At 28.9% G+C, this 22,297-nt stretch overlaps 2 protein-coding genes across 2 annotated transcripts; both read left to right on the top strand.

Annotated features, from left to right (window-relative positions):
• Positions 1-4,479: 4,479 nt before the first annotated feature.
• On the top strand, positions 4,480-11,177 carry LOC110632849 (phospholipid:diacylglycerol acyltransferase 1). The gene is given in 11 exon segments (XM_058146180.1): positions 4,480-5,424; positions 7,612-7,834; positions 8,015-8,231; positions 8,234-8,297; positions 8,439-8,763; positions 9,338-9,591; positions 10,044-10,165; positions 10,168-10,212; positions 10,215-10,334; positions 10,337-10,532; positions 10,810-11,177. Coding segments are annotated over 10 exon segments (2,007 nt in total). The 5' UTR covers positions 4,480-4,975; the 3' UTR covers positions 10,525-10,532; positions 10,810-11,177.
• A 7,556-nt stretch (positions 11,178-18,733) lies between these two features.
• Positions 18,734-21,583, top strand: LOC131179505 (phospholipid:diacylglycerol acyltransferase 1-like). The gene is made up of 5 exons (XM_058146378.1): positions 18,734-18,857; positions 19,075-19,366; positions 19,508-19,832; positions 20,379-20,632; positions 21,083-21,583. The coding sequence occupies exons 1-5, from the start codon at positions 18,734-18,736 to the stop codon at positions 21,564-21,566; spliced, it is 1,479 nt and encodes a 492-aa protein (XP_058002361.1). The 3' UTR covers positions 21,567-21,583.
• Positions 21,584-22,297: the final 714 nt, after the last annotated feature.

Raw genomic sequence — 22,297 nt, 5'->3', positions numbered from 1 at the left:
TGGAATTTGGAAGTACCTGAGTAGTGAGGGATTTGATCGCTTGGTGGTGTTTGGTATTATGAATGCTCGTGGTGCCAGACTCATCGGCTTGACTCAACGAGTCATCGCCGGGTTGCTTCGTTCGAGGTACACACGTCAGCATTTTTCAATTCTGCACACATTGCCAATTTCAAAAAAGTTAACTCAGAATCGTTTTCGTACTCAGAGAATCGAATTTCACCTCCAAATCCAATACAAACCCACAAAGTATTAACAATTAACCGTATCAGAAAGCAGCAACAATTTTCAAAACCATGGATTTTGAATTGAGTGGAATTGAATTCAGGAAAATGAAAATTGATAAGCATTGAAATTCCATACACTTACATGAATCAGTTTGGAGAGTCGCACCGCTAAAAACGAGATGCTCCTAAAACGCAGTGGCCATGCAGTGCTTGAATGCCCGCTTCAGGTAACGCGATCAGAGATTCTCTGCTCTCAAATTTGTATGAATTACATGAATAAACAAACAGAAGGAGATGATTATGATTATTATAAAGAGGGGAAAAAAGGAAAAAGAAATTGGTCAAAAGGATCGAAATGGGAAAGAAGAATCTTTTTGTCCTTTTCAGCTGAGCTTTGGTGTTGGCTAATCGCTACAATGGGGATAGTAGTAGCAGCAGTTTTGAGCATGCTTTGCAAGTTTACCTGCTACCGGATGGTCACCGCTGATTGTAATAGTCGAGTTACCTGTAGCTCACCATGCTTTGCATAGACTACTGTACCGTCTCTTACATTGCGTCAGGAAGCAGGTTTTAATGGACCTTGGACCCACGTAATAGGCTCCTTTTTAACTTCTTTATTTATTTTTAACTAAAGCCTCTTTTAATTTAGAAAAAAAAAAATAGTGAAATTATATGAAAAAGTAAAACAAAAATTATTTTTTAATAATTTTTTTATAAATAAAAAATTTTAAAATTGATTTATTTATTTTTAATATTTTAATAAAAGAAAAGCGATAAGCGAAATTATTATATTTTTGTTATTATAAATAAAATTATATTAAAAATAATTATTAAAAGAGAAAAAAAAAAGAATTTTTCACGTAAATTTTTGTAATTTTTTTATAAATTAAGAAAATCAAATTTTTAATAATTTTCCTTTTTCAACAAAATAAGTCCCTTCTTTAATTATTTTTTATTCTTACTACAAAATAGGCTTAAAATTCGCTTCGTACTACTGGGAAGGAAAGTGGAAGCATTTGAAAGAGAGAGAGACTCAGGTAAAATTAAACTTGCGATTAGAGATAAGGCTAGTTTCTTAGGTCTCAAGTAGGGGACAGCGAAAGTCCCCTGATGGTGCTTAGAGAGGAGTATTCGACTGTACACACATTACCCCCACCTCACCTCAGAATTAAATATGTGATAGTTGCCTTTCTGGGTCTATTAAGTATTGTTTTTAAATTGTTATCGAGAAAAATGTTTTTAAAATATATTAATTTAAAATATTAAAAAATAATTTAATAATTTTAATTATTATAATATTAAAATAATATATTAATTTTTAAAAATTAATTTTTAAGAGTATTTAAAATAATATTTTTTTATTAAAATTAATTTTGAAAAAAAGTCCTTTTAAATTGATTTATTTAAGTATATATGAATTAAAAATTTATTTTTATAAGCTTATATTCTCTATTAAATATGAATCTAACATTTTCAATATCATTTGGTCATACAATGCTTAAAGCTCCTCCTCTGTATCTAAGAAAGGACATGTAGAAGAATATTAAATTCAATAACAAAAATACTGAATGGCAATACAAAATTTTTAATTATTATTTTTTATTGATGAAATTAAATTACTAAAAAAATGAGAAAATAATTTTATTATTTTAATATTTTTATAATTAAAATTTATTAAATTTAATTTTTAATTATTTTTAATTAAAATATTTAAAAAAATAATAATTTTTTAATAATAATTTTAATAACAATACTAAACAGATTTAAAAATGCTTCTATCACTCGCTCAGGTCACTTGCTCTTCCATTGCACGTATCACTCGAACCGAGTGCCCGGTCACCATCAGTGTCAGCGAGATGTTTGTTGGTTTGGATTCCTAATTATGGATGGCAAGTCTTCCCAAAACTCAGAACAATTCATCATGCAGCTCAAAAAAAATTTACCATGCACTCAATTTTTTTTTTTCTTACATAATAATACATTATTATATTTTTTATTAAAAAAATAATTTATTTCTATATAAATATTTAAAAATTATAAATTTAATAAAAATATATATATATTATTAAAATTATATTTAAAACTCATATTTTTAACTTATAATTTATTTTGTATTAAATATATTCATATTGTATAATAATAAAAAATAAAAAAAAAAATGTGCCAAGAAACTCATTCTGTCTCACCATGAGTGGCTACCACTTAAAAACTACTAATAACGATTCTTAAACTGACAGTTCAAGTTTTATGAAATAATAAATTTAAACTAAATCTGCATGATTGAGATGATTTGAAATACGGTTCATAAATCATCAGTTTCGATTCAAGTCCTGATTTGAAATGATTTAAAGGTTAATTCAAAAAATTATGGTTTAATATGATTTCGAAATAGTTTATGGGTGATTTAAATAACAAAAAAAATATTAATTTAGAATTGAGTTATATTTATAAAAATATTTTAATTTTTTTAAAATATTTCAATCAAAATAAAATAAAATAAATGAAATTAATTTATTTTTAAAAAAATTAATAAAAAAAACTTGAACTTAATTAAAAAAATTAGAGTTGAAATTAATTTTTTTCAAATAAATGAAAAAATGTACATGAACATAATTTTACCAATGCATCTTTTTTGAATTTAGGGGAATCAAAATTTCTAATTCTATTACTTGTCCTTTTTTAGAAAAATTATATAATAATTAATAATTAAAAAAAGTATTAAAAAATAAAATAAAATGTATTGAAATTTTTATTGAGGATATAGAATAATAATAAAGTAATTGAAATAGAATTAAAAATTTTAATGAACGTATAAACTAATAAAATAAGGAAATTAATATAGTATTGAAAATTAAAAAAAAAATGTATAAAATAATTGCTTAGCGAAATTGAGAGAGTATTGAGAATTAAAGAAAGTGTAAAGAATAACCATATAGAGAATTTAAATTTTATATAAACAAATTAGAAGTCAAGTGAGCTATTTATTGAGCTATTTTATATTTAAACCGTCGATTTCATCCGGTTCGAAATTATCAATTGAATCTGATTTAAAATAACTGGTTTACGATTTTTGAAAAATATGAACTTGAATCAACTCACATAAAAAGCAATTTTTGTCCGATTAAAAATCAATTACGATTTTGACCAATTTTAATTAAACTGATTTTGATTTGATTTCAATTTGAAATCGGACCGTGACCATCCACCCTTATGTCTCACTTATTGATTGGAAAATTCTCACCCAAACCTTAAATCTTAAATTATTTTAAGGCGAGAATGGAGAAGCGATCTCTGATCACAACCTTACTTGATGTTATCCCTAGTTCTTATTCCGTTAGAATTATATATATATATATATATATTTGAGATTATTGAAATCAACATGTTTATTTAATTTTTCTGTTAATTTTTTTAATCAATGAATAAATTATTATTTATTTTATCTATTTTAATAAAATTATTTATTTTATATTTATATTTTAGAAAGCACTACCATTTAATTTTTCTATTTTAGTGTATTTAATTAGTTAGTGTATATATTTTAAAAAAATATTACTAAATAAAAAATATAAATTTTATTGTGTGAAGACTAATGTGAATTAACATTTTTCTTCAATTGTTTAAGATTTTCATTTAATTTCCTATGCATCATTTTATTTTTTCTGTAGTAGAAAACAATATTTGATCAAAATTAATTCCCAATAAAAGAAATTATGCACATAGAAATGAATCAAAATTATACTTGAACAATTAAAAAAATTTTAGATTTAATTTTTATATAACAAAATTTTTATTTTTGTGATTATATTTTTTGAAATATATGAATTAATTAATTTTTTTAAAATAAAAAATTAAATAATAATATTTTTTAAAATATAAAAATTAATTAATTAGTTTTATTAAAATAAAATAAAATAATAATTTATCTAATTTTAATTAATAAAAAATTTTATAAATTAATTAAATAATTTAATAAAAATAAAATATAAAAATAAAATAATATATTTTTAAAATATAAAATTAATTATTGTTAAAATATTAAAATTAAATAATAATTTTTCCTCTTAATTTGATATAAAAATTGAAATGCAGGGGAAAGAACAGCTACAGGTTGGTAGTAACGTGTAATAAGCGACGCAGACAAGTCATGCCAATAAGCTAGAAAGTCATGCCATACGCAGCGTTTTGTAATTTATTTATACTCCTCCCTCCTCAGGTCACGCGATAAACCTCGTTCCCCACCAAGATCGATGCTCATCCTCATCCACCGTCAAAACAATTTCTCGCCCACTATACTTCTCCGCCGTTGGATCACATCATATCCGTGCTATCACCGCTTGGATTCAACGGCACACCAGGAATTTCCAGATCCTCTAGTAGCTGGAAGAAGCCTAGAAATTTTCTAGTCCGCCACGTGTATTTTTTGTCACGCGGGGCCCAACGCCACCAGGGAATCTTGAAACTTATAAAATTCTACACACCAAGGACAGCCTCCAAAGCTCAACTTCAACAGCCAATAACGTAGTTCCGCGTCGTCTCTCGCCGACTGGTTTTGCGTTCTCCGGTCGACGTCGTTTCATGGTTCCAAACTAAGGATTCCTAATTTAAGCATATAAACATGTGTGGACGAAATTGGGTTTAGGGTTGGACTGTCACTGTCTACTCTACTCTGCTGGAAGCCGAACGAGCTCAGTTTCTATTCGTGAGCATGAACATGTAGCAGATAGAGATGCTCTAATCTGTTCAATCCGATGTTGATTTTGAGGCGGAGGTCGAAAGTGCAGAATTCTTCGGATTTCTCTGAGGTTGAGAAAGACAGAGAGGATGATAAGAAGGATAGAGGAAAGGAGAAACCAAAGCCAAAGCAAGACGGAGGAGAGAGGAGGATAAAGAAATGGACATGCGTAGACAGCTGTTGCTGGTTCATTGGTTGTATATGTTTGATATGGTGGTTTTTGCTTTTCTTGTACAATGCAATGCCTGCCTCTTTCCCTCAGTACGTAGCGGAGGCGATCACGGGGCCGTTGCCCGACCCGCCTGGCGTGAAATTGAAAAAGGAAGGGCTAACAGCCAAGCATCCGGTGGTTTTCGTGCCTGGAATTGTTACCGGCGGGCTGGAATTGTGGGAGGGACACCAGTGTGCTGACGGATTGTTTAGAAAGCGACTCTGGGGTGGCACATTTGGGGAAGTGTACAAAAGGTACCTTTTTCTATTTTTCTTCTTTTTAAATTTCTTTTTTCTCGATTTGTAATTGCGGTTCTTAATTTTATGCAAGTTATGGCTTCAAAGATCCAATTATGTGAATATTTTCTTTTGTTCATGTTCCTTTTTTGTGTTTTTCCATCCAATTAGTAAATGATACCTAACGGGATCTGTGGTTGTATGAGGTTGCTTAGTTGGTAAGGATTAATCAAAAGTGGGTTTGATTTTGATAATGGTGGTCACCTCAGTCCTCACAAGTAACTTGTAATAGATTTTTTAGAATAGTAAAACCTATGGGTTGTACTATTGGTTCCAGTATACTAGTTTCCAGTTGAATATGTATTAATTTTAGGTGGGTGCATCTGCTTTATTACTGTTTACTGTAAGCAGACGGGATAGGGAGTAATTATGTCTGACCATAAGATTAGAATCAACATGAGCTTGTCTGCTGTTACTGTTGACGATCTGGAAGTTTTGGGAGTGTTACGAAGCCTGTTTGAAAGTCCATGATTTGAAATCCAATTTGTTAAGTATTGAACCGATAGATGCTCTAGAATATATAGTAGTGACTAATCCAAACATATGTTAAATGTTCAGGCGTGATTTTCATGTTGGCATGCAGTTACAATCTAATTCTATGGGAAAAATGTGACTGGAAAGTTTATTTGATTAAAAATTTGGTGTGAAAAGAGAATCTAACTGACTCATTCTATACCAACGTGGTTTGAGGGCAAATTTTAGTAGATTAATAATTTGGTGCACGTGGGTGTGCAGAACTACACTTTGTCTTGTTTTTCTGTGATTGTAAAGTGATGTTTGCACAATTATAGTTAGATACCTCTGCTTTGATCTTCTTCTTTGTTAACAGAAATTTTTTGTGTAACTGCTTGTAATTATCATTGGGTTTAACGTCAATGTTTAATTTTGTATCAATTTTTCTGACTAGCTGGTATGTGGTTACCATGTTTGTTTCACTCTTCAAAATAAATTTAATTAATTTTAAAACTTAATGCCATATTCCCCACAACAAACACCCCCACCACCCCCAAAAGAAAGAGAGAGAGAGAAAGAGAACCTTCTCCTCGCTTCTCTGTTTTTCCACCACCTCTGTATGATTTAAAGTCTCCTTGCCTTAAGTTTTTGCATCTAAAAGAATTAAACAAATATTGGTGTCATGTAGGCTTTGACTTCTATATGCTTTTTCTGGATTTTGCATAACAGTGAACTCTTGTCAAAATTTTGATATATGATAGTGGTGCCATGAAATTCTAATGATAGGTCATGGCATGTGTCTTCCAACCTGTGTTACATGGAATCCACCAAGCATAGCTTTTGCACTATGATATTAGTATATGATGGTTCTTTAAAGAGCATAGTTCTTTGGTATTTAAAAGATCCATTTCTACTGTTCATGTCTTGCCTATTGAGAGACACTAATTGAATAAGTTTTGGGTCATTATGATTTTTTTTTAGTGTTCTTTCTTTTAGTTGGAGTGGTTATTAACAATTGACCGGAATCTTTAGCTTCCTAGCGTGTTCATTAAATCTGTAATGCAAGTGTATTATGTTGTGTAATTATTGTCTTTCTTGTATATCACTAGATCTAAGGACATCTGTCTCTCAGTACTCCAAGGGTACCTTGAGCTAGATTTTGTGGCAAAAAATACATGCAACTAAATCAAAATAGTTGATTGTTTTTAGGACCAATAGTTAGTTTCCTTAGTAGATTTGACCTGCAGGCAGTTGAATTTTTGAAAAATCTATTTGTTCTTAAATGCTTCTCTGAAACAGATATTTCATAATAGATAATATCAGTCACATTATTTGAATATTTTGAAGGCAAACTTTAGTATATATTATGTAGTCAGTTTGTGGCCTGTAAAGTTCCATGATTAATGTATTTTGGTCGTTGGCAATTTTCATCGATTCAACCTGATAATTTAGAGAAGGGAAGGCACTCTTATCTGATTTGATTGCTGTTGTTCCTTGTTCCTATATGTTTATTAAGTGAACCAATTAATTCCTGTTTGAAATGTTCATTTCAAGTAGATTTAATTGGTTCAATTCCTAAAATTTCTCGCCATTTTCCAAATTATCTTGATTATGAGATTGCACATTAATGGTGGTGGAATTGACTATTTGAAGCTTGTTTCTTTCCCTTATGTTTCTCCTATTTTCATGCAGACCGTTATGCTGGGTTGAGCATATGTCACTGGACAATGAAACTGGACTGGACCCTCCTGGCATTAGGGTCAGGCCTGTATCTGGACTTGTGGCAGCTGATTATTTTGCACCTGGTTATTTTGTCTGGGCAGTTTTAATTGCTAATTTGGCTCGCATTGGATATGAGGAGAAAACCATGTATATGGCCGCATATGATTGGAGAATATCATTTCAGAACACTGAGGTATGGTTTTTTAAGCCATATATTTGCTTTTTTAAGTCATATGTTTTCTTCTAGAGTTTCCAAGTCTTAGTTTTGCGTACTGTCTGTCAGCACTTTTTGTGGTCTTATATATTTCTTCTCCTTAGGTATGTATTGCATTCTTAATTGGTTTACTAATTTCTTTCTAATTGAGTTGATCAGGTAAGGGACCAAACTCTGAGCCGGATAAAAAGTAATATAGAACTCATGGTGGCTACAAATGGTGGGAGAAAGGTGGTTGTTATTCCACATTCAATGGGTGTTCTGTACTTTCTGCATTTCATGAAATGGGTTGAGGCACCTGCTCCAATGGGAGGTGGGGGTGGAACAGATTGGTGTGCTAAGCATATAAAGGCAGTGATGAATATTGGTGGACCCTTTTAGGTGTGCCAAAAGCAGTCTCAGGATTTTTCTCTAATGAAGCCAGGGATATTGCTGCAGCCAGGTTTTTCTTTTAATTACTAAAATCAAAAGATTAATAACAATTTAATTTTATGTTGCCATGACTTCATCTTTCCTATGAATCTTCTGACTAATTTGTGCTGCTTAATTTTTTGGTCTTGATGAAATGCTAATCATTTTACAGGGCTTACGCTCCGGGTTTTTTGGATAAGGATGTTTTTGGTCTTCAAACTCTGCAACATTTAATGCGGATGACTCGTACATGGGATTCAACCATGTCTATGATACCAAAAGGTGGAGATACAATCTGGGGTGGCCTTGATTGGTCTCCTGAAGGAATCTACAATTGTGGCGCAAAGAAGCCAAAAAACAATAGTACACACACTGCAATTCCAAATGGGAAAGGGGCATCAAGTTTCACGGAAGGTGTGAACTATGGGAGAATTATATCGTTTGGGAAAGATGTGGCTGAGCTTCATTCCTCCAAAATTGAGCGGATTGATTTCAGGGTAATACTTCCTGTTCAGTTAAGGACATGAAAATGTATAACACACACACACACACACACACACATGCACACACACACACACACACATGGATTTAAAGTTGATGAAATTAAGGTTATCGGTTCATCTAGTACATATTCATTTATCTCTTTTCCTCAATTCCCCATGATATCATTTGCTCCTTTGGTGATGATCACAATGGTTCTGCCTTTTGATATCCTCTAGACATTGAGGGCTACATTTTGAAAATATTTTTGGTGGAAGTGTCATGCTTCTAATCTCATGCATCAAATCTAAACATGCATAATCAATCATTTTTAGTATGCTAGAATAGAATTTACAATCAATTACTTGAGAAGTCAACTGTTCATCTATTGGTGTATTGCATTCTCAGGTGTTCTTATTCTATTAATCAGTTCATATCAAAGTTTTTTTTCCCCTTTGAATGTTCTGCTTTATTTTCATGATAATAGATAAAACTTAGCTCATTTGCATCTTGAGATATATCAGTTGCTTATGCTGCATGTTTTCTGAGATGTTTGATGTTTTTATGTTTTTTAATGTCATTGATCTGCAGGATGCTATTAATTTTAAAAACCCTGCAAACAACTGTGACATCTGGACAGAGTACCAAGAAATGGATGTCGGGCATATTAAAGCTGTTGTCAACTACAAAGTATACACAGCTGGATCAGTTTTGGATCTGCTTCATTTTGTTGCTCCCAAGCTTATGAAACGTGAAGGTGCTCATTTTTCACATGGGATTGCAGATGATTTGGATGATCCTAAATACGAACACTATAAATATTGGTCGAACCCCTTAGAAACAAGGTGAGAATTTCCATATTTTGTTAATGAGAGTTTTTAATTGATAACAAATGAACTTAATTTAATTTTTCTGCACGTAAGTTTGTAAAGCAAGTTCATGTTATATTCTATGATTGGCAAAGTGCTTTTAGTTTGCTTGTGTGCCTGACTCCTGTTGGAACAGCTAGATTATCACAATCAAAACATACAAATTGGAATTGTGTAAATCCCATATTTGTAAATTACTAAATTATATACCAAATATGTTCCACTTGGGCTGATAATCATGTTGTTATTTTTTTTCCCCGGCTTCTCTTGCAACTGTTATCTTAAGCTTTATAGAAATAAATAATTTTAAGTCATTTTTGATTTAGGTGGATTTCTGGTCTTATCATAATCTTTTTATTTATGATTTTACTGTACTTGATCAAATTTTCATTGTTGGGACTGATTAATTTTCTTTATTGTTTGTACAGTTTACCGAATGCTCCTGAGATGGAGATATATTCTATGTATGGAGTTGGAATGCCCACTGAAAGAGCATATGTTTACAAGCTAGCTTCTACTACTGAATGCTCAATTCCGTTTCAGATAGATACCTCGCAACCGGTGGAATTGAGAACTCTTGTCTAAAAGATGGAGTTTTTCCGTTAATGGAGACGAGACAGTTCCTGTTTTGAGTGCTGGTTTTATGTGTGCAAAGGGTTGGCGAGGCAAAACAAGATTCAATCCTTCAGGCATTCGTACTTATATAAGGGAATATAATCATGCCCTCCAGCTAATCTTCTAGAGGGCCGAGGCACCCAAAGTTGTGCTCATGTTGATATACTGGGGAACTTCGCACTAATAGAGGACATTATAAGGGTAGCAGCAGGAGCTACAGGAGAGGACTTGGGAGGAGACCAAATTCACTCCGATATTTTCAAATGGTCTGAAAAGATCAGCTTGCATCTATAGTTCATAAGGTGAGCACTGAAAACTGGTTTATATGTTATCTACGAATGAAGTAGAGTACTGATTCAGTTGATGCATTATTTGCCATGTATTTTTAAATATACTATTGGTTCTACTTGTTTTAGTACTCTGTTAATAACAAAACTGGCCTGAGACTAGGTAGGATTGGATCATTTTTCATCTAAGTTGCTTTTCTACGTTGTCATATGAACTAGCAGTTGCCTATATACATTGCAATTTTCTTTCTGGCCTGGCCTCACTCTAGTCACACGTATTGATTGGCAGCAGAAATCATGCCTACTTCCCCCCTTGCACTTGAGACACTTCTAACAGACTGTGAATGCAGCAAATATTGGTGAATTGTGGAGGTACATCTATCAGCTCATGTTGAATGAGGTTTCTGCAACCAATATTGTTTTGGAAAGGACCTCACAAGGTTACTGAGATCAATGAACTTTCTACGTTGCTTGCACCTACCATTTTTGGTGCACTTAAGTTCTATAGTCGCCTGAAATTTTGGTCAACCTGTAATTTATTCAAGTATTGTGAATAAAATGTGTTATAAGCTTGTTTGGCTTCCCTTTGAATTTTTGATCTCCATGTTGTAGCTTTGACCCCTTTCCTAAAGGGCACTGCACTAAAATTTTGTTCTTAGACGTGTTGTTCCTGGTGGTTTTTGGGTCCAGCATAATGGAGATTTAATTAAAAGATGCTTCAACCCCATTTTGATTCTAATGGAATTGATGAGGCCTTTCAAGATCGATTCTTAAAAGAGTTGCCATCCTCTTGAAGCTGGCAGGGGCCATCTTTTTTATTTATTTTTTTCCTCAAAACTGCAATGAGAATAGATTTTCCAAGTGCGGCGGTTATTGTCTTTTTAAATTTAAGACTTGCGGTTAACAGTTGATATTTTTAATTTAATTTAATTCATAAAAAAAAAAATTATCACCGAGTTCGATATGGATTTAATATGTCAAGATACGGACAATTTATAGACGGTCCACACTTTAGGCTTAACGTGTGGGTATGAGAAATCAAACCAAAATTAGATAAATTGAACATTAAAGGCCTACAATCAGAATATGTTTAAAGGTGCTGACAGAGTCATCTGCTTCATTGAGCCTGTTAAACATGTCAATTTTGCTAAAATGTGATATGGACAAGAACTGGTAAAACGAAAAATATCATGCTTTAAGGATTAATAAATCTTAATCTAGCAATATATAAATAAAATATATAATAGATTTGAAGCCAGTTTGGATAATTAAATGATTATTAATAAATAATTAATGTTAGTGGAGGAGGATGCGTCAAAGGACGGAGTCTGAGAGACGTTATCGCCGTCGTGTCGTGACTCTCTGTCAAAAACCTTCATGGGTTGATTAATATTTAAGGATTCTTCGCCCTACTTCTGTTGACGGTGGGAGGAAAAAAAATATATTTATTTTAAAATTTTTATAATTAATTATATTAAACTTAATTTCAAAAATTTTAATTAATCTATAATATATATAAATGTATAAAGGAGGCAGAGAATTTTTGAAGTGATAAAAATATCTTTATAAATTTATTCAATTCACAAAACATAATTAAAATAAATTTAATTTTTATTTTAAAATTAAATTTTATCTGTATTATAGAATTTTAAGTCAAATAAATGTCAATAAATTATATAAATTAATTATATGATAATTATAATGTAGAATTTTAATTCAAACAAGTTTCTTTAACTTATGTACATCTTAATATTTTTTTTATTACGTATATAAATCTCAATTATAAAAGTATTGTTAAAATTAGATTTTTGATATTTCTATTTAGTTTGTTATATTAACCTATGACTTTTAAGGTTATAATGAAATCTTGATGAATTTTAAATTTTAATGCCAAAAAACTTGTAATTAGATAAAAAAATTTAAAAATAAATTAAAATTTGTAACAAAACAATATTTTACATAGAATTCCCATTATTATAAATTTTCTAAAAAAAAAACATTAACTTAATAATAAGCTAAATTAATTAAAATAATATAACATTTATTCAATAATAATAATAAATATGAATTCATGAATTGATGATTCCTGTTAGTAAGTATGTATACTATTTAGAAATAGATTATGAGGATTTATTTTTAAGATAACCTTCTAATTCTTTTAATAATAAAATTCTGAAGCTAATAGAATTCTAATACTATTTAATATATTAATCGAGTCCTGTTAACTCTTTCTATAATTAGTATTAATACATTAATTAATTCATTCAACATAAAACTAAGAAAGCTATTAAATATTATACATGTTGAGTTAAATAATTTTAAAATGATGATTCACAATTCTTAGATTTGCATTGTTCAATTTATTTATTTATTTTTGTTGAAATAGAATTCATTTAAAGAAGAAAATGTTAATATTTTTTAATCACCCTTTTCAAATTGATCAAAATATTATAATGAGGTGCAAGACAAGATAACTAAAATCAAAGTTTTATAATGAAAATTTTGAACAAATAAAAGTTAACGTACTTCAATATTTTTTTTATAAAGCTTAAATTTCAATATCTTCAATTAATTAATGATAATTTATGTCTTTTTCTTTGTTATTATGTACATGTGGCTAATTTATTAACTATAATTAGTACATTTTTTTTCTTTTATATAATAAAAAATGAAAATACGAGTTTAAAAGTATTATTAATAAATATTATAATATTTATATATAATATATAGTGTTATTAGTTTCTTTTTATAAATATGAACCTGTGTCACTTAATATTTAATCTACGTAAATAAGAAAATTTAATGTAGATAAATTTTTATTGAAAAAAAATGCAAAGTTAAAGAATTAAAACAAATAAAAATTTTAATTTTTTCGATAAATTAAAAAAATATCTAATAAACAAAATAAAAATTAGAAAAATTTTAATGTAATTATTAATATACAAGGGCTAAATAATTAATAATGGCAAATCTTAAGGTTCTCAAGGTAATTCATCCTATATAAAATTATGGATGTTATGCCATAAAATTATTATTATTATTATTATTATATAAAATGAAAGCAGGTAAACTTAAATTAGAAAATTATAATACACTATAACTTATAATTTAATATTTATATAATTATAAAATAAAATAGTTAATAGTTAAAATTGCAACGCATGCATAAGAAACTAATATATTTAAAAATATATTTATACCAACAGTTTAATAATAATATCAAGTCCAATCTGTTAAAAAAAAAAAAGCCTTTTATAGAATGACGGGTATAACCCTTTAGACTTAAGGTTTAAGATGACCGTTGACTTTCTTAATTTAATCTAATTTCACAAGAATGAACTTACTATTGAGTCTCAAATAACGCTTAATGAGACGAACAATTGAACAACTTACTGTCAACTTTCACCATATTTCTAATTAAAGACAACAATTAGGGTAGAACAATACAATTTCACCAAATTAATCATCAAATCATCATGACGATTATTAAACTCAAAACACAATCATACTTTCTTGTTTGTTGCTATTTTCTCAAATCACTCAAACAGCTTTCTCTCTCTCTACCTGCTCGATACTTTCTATAAATTTAATTATTTTTTAATTCTCAAATCACTCAATCATTTTTATGAGAATTTAACTCAAAATCGTTCAGAATAGAAAAAGCGAATCCATATAGCCGACCCCAAATTTTTGGGATAAAGGCTTAGTTGAGTTGAGTTTAATTTAGTTTAGTTGATTGATGTTTCTAAGGAAGATTAACAATGATTATATATATATATATATATATATATATATATATAATTTCATTAAATGTCTAAGAATTTTAGTTATGGAGATGTTAAGTTTTCTTTTCTTTCTTTCTTTCTTTTTTTTTTTTTTTTTTTTTTATAGAAATGATAGTTAGTATGAATCTTCTTTTCATAAGGATATTAAAATTTGATAATTTCTATATCAGATTCTAAAAAGATTGTAGAGTTGATAATAGTAGATTATCATTAAGTATAGCGTGTTTCTCATCAAATCGCTAAATCAAATATTTTATCAATACGATCAGATTATTAAAATTAAGATAATTATTATTATATTTTATATAAATAATTTATTTTAAATTTTCTTATGAAATTTTATACTTTCAAATTCCATTTGTTGTGTGGAATGTATTTTCATATAAAAAATATATTTTTTTATATATATTTTTTAACATTTGAGACATTAAAGAAAATCGATCAATAAAAATATTTTTTTGATTAAATAGAAAACTAATAATTTTCTCTTTTCAAAAGAGTAAGCTATTTACTGAATTTTGACAATCTTTCTAAAATGTAAAAACATTTATATATATATAATATAAATACACATTATTAGTTTAACATTACAACGAAATAATTCTTTTAAAAAAATTATAACTAAATAACGAAAAATATTTTAAATTAGTATGATTATACCTCAACTTTTTTTTATTTTAAAAATATTAAGACTTATTCCAAAACATAATTTTCATTAGTTAAAGTTTAAAATTAATAAAAATTTACGTTTTTTTTTGAAAAATTATTAAGACTTATTAAAAATAATTTTCATCAGTTGAAGTTTAAAAGTAGTAAAATTTTACGTATTTTTTAAAAAATTATTTTAATATATAAATTTATTGACTTGAAAAAAAAATAAAATTTTCTAATTTGTTAATTTTAATAATTTCCACAAAGAAAAGTTGTTGTCAATAATGAAGTTTTTATTTTGTAATTAAAAGAAGTTTCATAATTCTTAAATTTAAGTTAACTTTATTTTATGAGAAAAATAAATTTTAATTCTTACACTAACATTATATTAATAAAGTATTAAACTTTTATCTAATTATAATGAAAATATAATACCAATAAATTATTTATCTATTTTAATAATATTTCTTACTCTTTTTAAAATAATGTCAAGCTTTTTACAAATAGAATAGTTAATTTATTTTTTTAATTAATATTTTTATTATCTTTTAAATAATAAGTGTTAGTATTAGTTGATTTCAAAGTAAATTATATATATATATATATATATATATATATATATATATATATATATATATATATATATATAATATAGTGAATTGTTAAAATTTTGTTATGATTTTAATAATTATTAATAAATTACTACTTTGTTTATAAAATTTAAGTATAATATTTTATATATTATAAAATAAAATTAAATATAATTTTAATATAAATATTTTTTATTTATCAATCATATTAACATAATAAATATATAGAAGAAAAATAATACCTACAGCACAGTTTTTTTTTTTTTTAATAAGCATATGAATTAATTGCAAGGCACATATCCCAACTTTTTACATCTCTTTGCACTTAAAGATTTTAACAAAAATTTATTAAAAATACAAAGAATTTGAACAATTTCAATTTTAATAATTTTATTGTTAAATTATGTTTTAAATTATTATTAAGAATACAAATTTTAAAATATTTTAAATATAATTAATTTAAATTAAATTTAATATTTTTAAATAAAATTGTTGGAATTTGATTTTGATTTTAATTTTTATTACAAATCAAATTAAATTTAATATTTTTATTTTGTTCTTTAATACTTCAGTTTATAGTTTTATTTTTAATTTCTACATTCCATTTTGATCCAATCCCAATTCAGTTGTTAAAAGTATTTCATATAGTTTTTATGCTATCATTATTGAATTTTAAAATATTATATAATTATTTTATTATGCATACTAAAATTGAAAGAATACACTATTTCTTTAATTTATTTAGCTCTAATTATAATTTAAATTTGAAATCATACAATTTTGAAGATAACTGCAATATAATTAAAATAAATCTCATTAATTTTTTGTTTTAAATATTTTATTATTAAAATCTTATTCAATATTTGCATAAAAGGTTCATTTTATTTAAATATTTTTAAATAATTAACATCTAATTAAATTAAAAAGATATATTTCATTTTTTTTCATAAATAAATGCTTTAATAATATGAATTTAGAAAATATAACTTCTTAATTCAAAGTAAATTAAAAATAATTTATATTATTGTCATTAAAAAATTATATAAATTAAAATATTACAAAATTATTCTCATATACCAAGAAAATATAGTATTACATAAACAATCATACATATTATTAATGAAAATAGTTACAAAAAAATTATTTTATTATTTTAGTTTTTATGAGTAAAACTTATTAAATTTAATTTTAAATTATTTTTTAATTCTCTTTAAATAGTATATTTTAAAAAGTAATTTTTTTAATAATAATTTCAATAACAATGCTAAACAGATCTTAAATTTATCGACAAAAGAAGTTTATATTATATTAAATTATTTTATTTTATTTAAATTTTTTTAGACTTTATTTAAACACATTGTTAAAAGAATGTAGGATCTATATGATATTGCTATTAAAATTATTATTGGGAAAAATGTATTTTTAAATATGTTAGTTAGAGGATATTAAAAATTAATTTTAATATATTTTATATATAAAAATTTTAAAATAATAAAACAGTCTAAAATAATACTTTTTTAAAAAAATATTTATTCTGACTTAAAATCTCAATGCAAAACAGGGCTAAAATATTGTTGTAATTTTCAAAATAGATTTAATTAAAATCAGTTTAAAATTGAAATCAAATAGAATCGATTAAAATTGAAATTAAAATTAATTTTAAATTAACAAAATTAAATTATATTACAACAAAATTGAAATTGAAAATGATTGATTTGATTTTTAATTAAATTAAATTTTTTTAAAAAATTGATTAAATTAAAATCACATTAAAATTAAATTGAAATATAAATCAAATAAAAAATAAAAAAATCTTAACAATAAACCAAAATTATCGAATAGAAGCCGAAAAAGGGTTTGTGGCCAGGCCAATTTCAAAATCATCACACCAGAAGATTCGCGCGCGGGCTTCCCAAGGACAGTGAGGGGTGGCCGCGAAAGAAGCTAAAAGGTGTAAGGGCGCGTTTGGAAAGTATTTAGGCCCTGTTAGATCAAAAGAGTCATTTCCTAAAAAATATATTTTTAAGACCAAAATTATTTAGTTTAATGTAATGAATGTAATGTGGTTAATTTTTTTATTTAAATTTAATTTATTATAAATTTAAAATATAATATATATGATAAAATTTATCTATTTAAAATATTAATTTATATATTTATATTTTAGATTTATAATAAAAATTTCTCTATTATGATTTATTGATGTAAAATAAATATAAAAATTATTAAAATATTTTTATTATTATTTTAAATATATAAATAATTATTATATAAAATAAAAATATAAAAATTAAAATTATCTCAAACCATCAATTTAATAATTTAAATACTATAATTCATTATTCTTCAACTGAAAAATAAATAAGGGTATAACTACATCATATAATACGAATACTATAATAAATCATCATCCAAACAGTCGCAAATATGAGGTTAATGTGGGGCGAATAGGTTAAACTGAAAAAATTAAAAGAACAAAAAACTTGGAGGAGAAATGGCGGCGGCGGTGGTGCAGAGTTGCATGGGAGGAGACATGCCCAATTTCTTCCCCACACCTAAATTCCTTGCTTCTACTTGACTTACCAGATCCCAAAGGTTATTTTGACGTTAAAATAAAAAAGTGTAAAACAAAAAGGGGTTGGAGAAGAAATGGCGGTGGTGGTGGTGGTGGTGGTAGCGGTGGTAAGTGTTTTTATTCTATTTGGAGCTGTTAGCCTTTGTGGGTGTTCTTGTGGGCTGTCAAAGAAAAGCACCGAACAACAGAACAATTGAGAGAGAGAGAGGCCTTGGTGGTGGACAGTTTCATGGTTGGATACATGCCCAATTTCTTCCCCGCACCTAAATTCCTCCCTTCTACTTGACTTACCAGATCCCAATGGTTATTTCCTCTCTCTCTCTTTTTCTGTCTCTCTTTTTCCTTTTACCCATTTATCGTCCATCATCCAGTCACCTTCCTTCGCCTTAATCTTTGCTTAACCTGCTATCTCTCTTACTTATCGGTTTCTTTCTGATTCCTTTTCTTTTATTCTTTTCGCTTGCTTCTTGTACTTTGAAAACCTGTAATTCTACATCATATAATATGATACTATAATAAATCATCTCCAAACAATAGCAAACACGAGGTTAATGAGGGGCCAATAGAAAAGGACGTTAAAATGAAAAAATGAAAGAGAAAAAAGTTGGAGAAGAAATGGCGGCGGCGGCGGTGGTGGTAAGCGTTTTTATTCTATTTGGAACTATTAACCTTTGTTGGTATTCTTGTGGGCTCAGTCATAGAAAAGATGGAACAACAAGAACAATAGAGAGTGAGAAAGGTGTCTTGGTGGTGGACAGTTTCATGGCTGGAGACATGCCCAATTTCTTTGTTTTTTAAGCCATATATTTGCTTTTTTAAGTCATATGTTTTCTTCTAGAGTTTCCAAGTCTTAGTTTTGTGTACTGTCTGTCAGCACTTTTTATGGTCTTATATATTTCTTCTCCTTAGGTATGTATTGCTTTCTTAATTGGTTTTCTAATTTCTTTCTAATTGAGTTGATCAGGTAAGGGACCAAACTCTGAGCCGAATAAAAAGTAATATAGAACTCATGGTGGCTACAAATGGTGGGAGAAAGGTGGTTGTTATTCCGCATTCAATGGGTGTTCTTTACTTTCTGCATTTCATGAAATTGGTTGAGGCACCTGCTCCAATGTGCGGTGGGGGTGGAACACATTGGTGTGCTGAGCACATAAAGGCAGTGATGAATATTGGTGGCCCCTTTTTAGGCGTGCCAAAAGCAGTCTCAGGATTTTTCTCTAATGAAGCCAGGGATATTGCTGCAGCCAGGTTTTTATTTTAATTACTAAAATCAAAACATTAATAACAATTTAATTTTATGTTGCCATAATTTCATCTTTCCTATTAATCTTCTGACTAATTTGTGCTGCTTAATTTTTTGGTCTTGATGAAATGCTAATCATTCCACAGGGCTTACGCTCCGGGTTTTTTGGATAAGGATGTTTTTGGTCTTCAAACTCTGCAACATTTAATGCGGATGAGTCGTACATGGGATTCAACCATGTCTATGATACCAAAAGGTGGGGATACAATCTGGGGTGGCCTTGATTGGTCACCCGAAGGAATCTACAATTGTGGTGCAAAGAAGCCAAAAGACAATAGTACACACACTGCAATTCCAAATGGGAAAGGGGCATCAAGTTTCACGGAAGGTGTGAACTATGGGAGAATTATATCGTTTGGGAAAGGTGTGGCTGAGCTTCATTCCTCCAAAATTGAGAGGATTGATTTCAGGGTAATACTTCCTGTTCTGTTAAGGACATGAAAATGTATAACACACGCACACATACACATGGATTTACAGTTGATGAATTTAAGGTTATTGGTTCGTCTAGTACATATTCATTTATCTCTTTTCCTCAATTCCCCATGATATCATTTGGTCCTTTGGTGATGATCACAATGGTTCTGCCTTTTGATATCCTCTAGACATTGAGGGCTACATTTTGAAAATATTTTTGGTGGAAGTGTTATGCTTCTAATCTCATGCATCAAATGTAAGCATGTATAATCAATCATTTTTAGTATGTTAGAATAGAATTTACAATCAATTACTTGAGAAGTCAACTGTTCATCTATTGATGTATTGCATTCTCAGATGTTCTTATTCTATTAATCAGTTCATGTCAAAGTTTTTTTTCCCCCTTTGAATGCTCTGCTTTATTTTCATGATAATAGATAAAATTTAGCTCATTTGCATCTTGAGATATATCAGTTGCTTATGCCGCATGTTTTCTGAGATGTTTGATGTTTTATGTTTTTTAATGTCATTGATCTGCAGGATGCTGTTAATTTTAATAACCCTGCAAACAACTGTGACATCTGGACAGAGTACCAAGAAATGGGTGTCGGGCATATTAAAGTTGTTGTGGACTACAAAGTATCCACAGCTGGATCAGTTTTGGATCTGCATCATTTTGTTGCTCCCAAGCTTATGAAACGTGAAGGTGCTCATTTTTCACATGGGATTGCAGATGATTTGGATGATCCTAAATACAAACACTGTAAATATTGGTCGACCCCCTTAGAAACAAGGTGAGAATTTCCATATTTTGTTAGTGAGAGTTTTTAATTGATAACAAATGAACTTAATTTAATTTTTCTGCGCATAAGTTTGTAAAGCAAATTCATGTTATATTCTACATTGGCAAAATGCTTTTAGTTTGCTTTTTTGCGTGACTCCTCTTGGAACAGCTAGATTATCACAATCAAAACATACAAATTGGAATTGTGTAAATCCCATTTTTGTAAATTACTTAATTATATACCAAATATGTTCCACTTGGGCTGATAATCATTTTGTTTTTTTTTTCCCCAGCTTCTCTTGCAACTGTTATCTTAAGCTTTGTAGTAATGAATAATTTTAACTCATTTTTGCTTTAGGATGATTACTGGTCAAATCATAAGCTTGTTCTTTACGACGGTCCTGTACTTGATCAAACTTTCATTGGGGGGACTGCTTAATTTTTTTTATTGTTTCTACAGATTACCGAATACTCCTGAGATGGAGATATATTCTATGTATGGAGTTGGAATGACCACTGAAAGAGCATATGTTTACAAGCTAGCTTCTACTACTGAATGCTCAATTCCGTTTCAGATAGATACCTCGGCAACTGGTGGAATTGAGAACTCTTGTCTAAAAGATGGAGTTTTTTCCGTTAATGGAGACGGGACAGTTCCTGTTTTGAGTGTTGGTTTTATGTGTGCAAAGGGTTGGCGAGGCAAAACAAGATTCAATCCTTCAGGCATTCATACTTACATAAGGGAATATAATCATGCCCCTCCAGCTAATCTTCTAGAGGGCCGAGGCACCCAAAGTGGTGCTCATGTTGATATACTGGGGAACTTTGCACTAATAGAGGGCATTATAAGGGTTGCAGCAGGAGCTAAAGGAGAGGACTTGGGAGGAGACCAAATTCACTCCGATATTTTCAAATGGTCTGAAAAAATCAACTTGCATCTATAGTTGATAAGGTGAGCACTGAAAACTGGTTTATATGTTATCTATGAATGAAGTAGAGTACTGATTCAGTTGATGCATTATTTGCCGTGGATTTTTAAATATACTGTTTGTTCGATTTGTTTTAGTACTCTGTTAATAACAAAACTGGCTTGAGACTAGGTAGGATTGGATCATTTGTCATCCAGGTTGCCTTTCTGCTTTGTCATATGAAGTTGCAATTATCTATATACATTGCAATTTTCTTGCTGGCCTGGCCTCACTGTAGTCACACGTATTGATTGGCAGCAGAAATCATACCTACTTCCCCCCTTGCACTTGAGACACTTCTAACAGACTATGAATGTAGACAGTATTGGTGAATTTTGGAGGTACATCTATCAGCTCACGTTGATCGCGGTTTCTGCAACCAATATTGTTTTGGAAAGGACTTCACAAGGTTGCTGAGATCAATGAACTTTTCTACGTTGCTCGCACCTACCATTTTTGGCGCACTTAAGTTCTATGGTCGCCTGAAATTTTGGTTAACCTGTAATTTATTTAAGTATTGTGAATAAAATGTGTTATAAGCTTGTTTGGCTTCCCTTAGAATTTTTGATCTCCATGTTGTAGCTTTGACCCCTTTCCTAAAGGGCTCGCACTGCACTAAATCTGGTTCTTAGATGTGTTGTTCCTGATGGTTTTTGGGTCCAGCAGAATGGAGATTTAATTAAAGAAGCTTCAACCCCATTTTGATT

This window comes from Hevea brasiliensis, chromosome 4, assembly GCF_030052815.1.
Source record: "Hevea brasiliensis isolate MT/VB/25A 57/8 chromosome 4, ASM3005281v1, whole genome shotgun sequence".
In the NCBI taxonomy this organism is placed as follows: domain Eukaryota; kingdom Viridiplantae; phylum Streptophyta; class Magnoliopsida; order Malpighiales; family Euphorbiaceae; genus Hevea; species Hevea brasiliensis.
Note: the sequence above shows the minus strand (reverse complement) of the source record. Positions and strands in the feature narration are given on the sequence as shown.

Bases quoted from the DNA above. Each gene is read 5' to 3' on its own strand.
- LOC131179505 (XM_058146378.1), top strand. From the start codon at position 18,734: ATGGCGGCGGCGGCGGTGGTGGTAAGCGTTTTTATTCTATTTGGAACT. The intron at 18,858-19,074 runs GTGTCTTGGTGG...TTTCTAATTGAG, and splicing joins AACAATAGAGAGTGAGAAAG to TTGATCAGGTAAGGGACCAA. The intron at 19,833-20,378 runs GTAATACTTCCT...ATTGATCTGCAG, and splicing joins TTGAGAGGATTGATTTCAGG to GATGCTGTTAATTTTAATAA.